The sequence below is a fragment of the Dryas octopetala genome, chromosome 3 (assembly GCF_963921425.1).
Source record: "Dryas octopetala chromosome 3, drDryOcto1.1, whole genome shotgun sequence".
NCBI classification, from domain to species: Eukaryota; Viridiplantae; Streptophyta; class Magnoliopsida; order Rosales; family Rosaceae; genus Dryas; species Dryas octopetala.
In genome coordinates this window covers 20,086,189-20,090,703 of record NC_141368.1, presented here as the reverse complement: position 1 = coordinate 20,090,703, position 4,515 = coordinate 20,086,189, and the positions used below count along the sequence as shown (strand labels likewise).

The 4,515-nt window shown below is 34.8% G+C and overlaps 1 protein-coding gene across 1 annotated transcript; it reads right to left on the bottom strand.

The window, feature by feature from the left end:
* Positions 1-209: 209 nt before the first annotated feature.
* Positions 210-4,042, bottom strand: LOC147291678 (uncharacterized). The gene is made up of 9 exons (XM_086237230.1): positions 3,816-4,042; positions 3,399-3,592; positions 3,221-3,282; positions 2,951-3,047; positions 2,067-2,215; positions 1,817-1,924; positions 1,604-1,723; positions 1,207-1,380; positions 210-793 (listed from the first exon to the last, which is right to left on the bottom strand). The coding sequence occupies exons 2-9, from the start codon at positions 3,505-3,507 to the stop codon at positions 692-694; spliced, it is 921 nt and encodes a 306-aa protein (XP_086093356.1). The 5' UTR covers positions 3,508-3,592; positions 3,816-4,042; the 3' UTR covers positions 210-691.
* Positions 4,043-4,515: the final 473 nt, after the last annotated feature.

The following is a 4,515-nucleotide window of genomic DNA, read 5'->3' as shown; positions in this document are numbered from 1 at the left end:
GTTATTTTGAATACAGCGAGAAAAAAGACAAAAACAACTTACTTTAATAATAAATTGACTATACAAATATAAACAGTAAGTCCTATAAATTAAACCAAAATGTTACCTCTTCTGTAGACTGTTGATAAACCAACAAAAACCAATTTTTTTTAAAAAAAAAAAAATTACCATAAAAAACATGTCCCTCCTCACTTTGATAAGGCAGAAAATGCCCACAAGTCAACTTCCAAATTAAATTCGGTGAACCAAAATCTGATTGGACATAAAAGATACGGATGATCTTGTAGGACAAAAAAAAAAAAAAAAGAGATACTACTAATCAAATTGAAAACAGCTGATGTCAGCAAATTTCTCTGGAACCTTCACAGAAGTCCCTTTGTAAAGCTCTTCAACGCTACAAGGCAACCTATTCTCAATTGGAGGAGGTTTATGTGGAGCACCTTGGTTCATTGAGCCCCCTCCTCCACCTTCACCAAAAGACCCAAACATATCATCACTAAAAATACTACTTGAAAACTTTGTGCCTCATGCTACTACCCATCCCTCCTTTTCCTCCTAGGGGGCTCGAAAAGTAAAATTAAAAATTAAAAAAGTCTATGGCATCTCAGGGGTTGAGTTTGAGGTCGGCAATTTCCCAAAGGAGGGAGTCACCATAACACTAATGGAGTGGAGCTGATATATAGATACTACTTCATCGGTTAATCGGAGTGTGCATCCGCTCAACAATTTTATTTACAGCATCACGGGACATCACCAGTGTATCATGCTGCAGGATGCTATAGACGTTCAAACCCTGCAAAACATGTGAAATACACATAAGCACTGAGTTCAAACCCAATTTCCATGGAAGCTGATTCATTTATCTAGAAAACTTAAAATCATTACTTTGTTGAGAGTGAGTTCTAGTGCTAAAGCAGAAGTACAAAAGATAAATGTTACCTCAATTTACAATTTTTTGTCATGTCAGATTCATGAATATCAACAGAATTAAACAATAGGTTACAAAAAGGTATATGACGAGGATCAAACATTTTGCACAGTTTAAAATTCTCACAAAGCTCTATTCTAAGACATTGCTAATGAAGAATATACCCCATTGATACTTGGAACCATGTGTCAATGCTGAAAAGGCATCTCAGATTAAGCCTACATATAATTTTCTAACTATAACACAACACTTATTAAGGAGCAGAAAGTGCAACTTACAATTGAGGGCAGCACATTCACATAATGTAAATTTTGTGTAGCCAACTTGAGCTTTTCACTTATGGGACCACCATCCACCACCAGAAGTTTCTTGGTGTTCTCCATTTGTGCGACGCAGTTCACAATATTTTTGGTTTTATGTGTGGGGACCTCCAAATCCTCAAAAACCAGAAGCTGTAATTTTGTACAATCTTCTCTAGTTAGGTTCCATATAAAACATAAGAGTCTAATTATGTAATTACTTAAGATAACACAACCTCCCTTAAAAAAAAAAAAACCCTCATCTTTACAACTAAATCAAAACAAAGCACACAAAGCAAGGATTCCAAACATATTTTAATATGGTGAAAGCCAGAAAATGAAATTCTGGGAGAGAGGAAGGGAAAGAGAGAGTTGCCTTTCCCTCAGCTGCTCGAGCTGTCAGAGCAATCTTTAGCCCTAGACGCCGAACCTTCTTATTCAGCTTAAAGGCATGACTCCGAGGCTTTGGACCATGCATTCTGCAGCCTCCTCTGAACTGTTAACATCCATTAAATTCAATAAGGTCCATACAAAAGCATCTTGAAGATAAGAGTTGGGTTGAAAACCAATAAACATGATAATTCAATACCTGGGGACCACGCAATGTTCCATGCCTTGCTCGACCAGTACCCTTCTGATTCCATGGCTTTCTCCCAGTCCCACTAACCTCACTAATAGTTTTTGTTGAATGTGTTCCCTGTAGACCACTCAATCAGCATAAGCTTCTTTCTTATTGAAATGTTCAAGGACAGAATGCATCTGATATGGCTCAGGCCATCATTACTACCATGATTACATGCTTCAGGTGTTAATGACTCACTATAATGATAAATCAGTACCTGTTGCCGTTTTGCTAGTTGCCATAGAACAACCCGATGAACAATATCCTTTCTAATAGGTACATCAAAAACATCACCAGCCAAAACAGTGAAGCCTTTGTCTTCATTATGAAAATTTGTCACTGGAATTACAAGGTCTTGATAAAGTCCTACATTCAGATGCACAACATCAATAAAACAGTTTGGCCAGTTTCTTTCTTTTTGGATAGATAACATTAATAAACAGTGTACAACTTGTTTTTATAACAACACAGTAAAGCAACATATAAATTTCACAAGTGAACAATTTTCTACATGCAATGCAAGAAAATGACAACGTAAAATGTGTCCTGCTAACCACATATAACAAATGAGAATTATTATTATTATTATACATGAATAATATATACACTCTTAAGCCACCTAGTAAATGTGAGGGACAACCTATTGGAACAAATAAGGTTTGTTCTGGATTTGCATAGAATACATTGCATGTATAAGCACAGTATACATTATAGGTATAATAAAGATATCCAATTCTGATTGTAACCAAGAAATGCATGCATTGTAATATAAACTATTAAATAGAACAGTTTTGTGGGATAAGTATGGATTACAATGGATCAAGTTATGTTGAAGTAGGCTTAACTAAATTCATGTTTAAGTATAAAATGCGCCATCAACAAAAAGAAAATACAACTTACAAGCATATCAGCATGCAGCGATTCTCTTTTATATCCATTTTCAAGATCAGGGGACAACACTTTTTAAATTTCTGCCCAAAGATAGGCTAAAAATTTCAGCTTAAAATCACGGTAAAACAATTAATGCAGGTACTTTTAATACCTATAAAGCTTTTCCTAAGTAACCTAAACTGAAACTCCATGCATGCAATGTTCTCATACCTATACTACGCTCTGATGCTACCACAGGCTTTGCAGACAATAAATCAGATGGTATGGAAGTTGAAAGCCTTCGATAAGCAGGAAAAGATGATCCACCCTACATTGAGATACAATATAATATGAGTTCATTACTAAGTTGCCAGGTATACAAAAAAAAAGCATGCAAATAAATGACCACATTCCATATATCAACATGTTGTATTGAATCCTATTATATTGCTTTTTTTAATTGGATATGGAGAAATAAAAATATATAAGATGCAGGAATACCTTGGAAACGGCTGAGGATTCTTCGGAAAATACGATACCCCCTTGGACACGGCCGCACAAATCTGTTAAAAGGACGAAAAATAAAGGTAGAGAAAATAGTATTTGCAATGCCACAAAAATGTTCCAATCATGCAAGTAAATAACAAACAGCTCACAACCAAAACATACACATCCCTACCATGAGAAGTAGGAAATGCTGGACACAAAATACTTGGAGAGTTGCAGCGGCCCGATGACAATACAGAACCAAACGAACGTAAAAGCCTTCGGGATACCGACAAAGCCATACTCCAAAATACACTGGTAAAGACTCAGCAAAATTATATTCAAATGGTCATTTACATCCACAGATCAGCTTCCTCAATCTTCACACTGAAAAAATGACAACATAACTTTTAGACCCTAATTAAATCGATGTTTATTACCAGTACCTAACGAAAAACCGATTCACATTCCCCATTTTCTATGTAAAACCTCCAATACCAGTCCCAAACCACTCCAATCTCATTATATTTCACCAAAACAATTAAATAACTAAAAACAACATAAAATTTGTAACGTAAAATTAGAACCCATTGATTTGATTTTCAAATACCTTCAAGGTTCAAAGGTTGATCGGTGCGGGGCAGTCAACCGAGACGGGTGTTTGACTTCGGTGACGACTCGCTCCGGCAGCGGACACAGCTCAGTCCTACAGCGACGGCGACTCCAGTGGGTTGTCGTCGACACTTCGTGGAGGGTTTAGGGTTGAAAAAGATTTTGTCTGAAATAGAGTTGGAAAAGATTTGGCCAAAGTGTATTGGAAAAGATTTGGCCAAAGTGTATTTTTGGTCTTGTAATTTAACGAAGTTTCCACTTTGTTAGCTTCTTTCAATTTTGAAAATTTTAGTAACGTATTTTTACTATATTTGTAATTGAATCTAAATTATTAATTAGAATTAAATTATTGGTAAAAATATGACGTAACAGAGATATTTTAAATATTTTAATAACCTATAAGTGAAACTCATTTAACCAAGTGACTTTTTCCAATCACATTTGGACACATGTTTTTTTTCTTAATTATTTAAGTTTTTGTTTTTCTTTATTCCTTAATTATATTTTATTTAACCTTTTAAATTATTTATTTAGACCGTATTAATCATGAAATGTCTCAAATATCTATTTGTATCTGTTGTCACGTCATATTTTCGTCTGAAAAATAAATTAAGTTAACAGTTTGAACATAATTGCAAATATAATAAAAGTATGAGACTAAAATTGTCAAAATTGAAAGAACGAGAACCAAAGTGAAA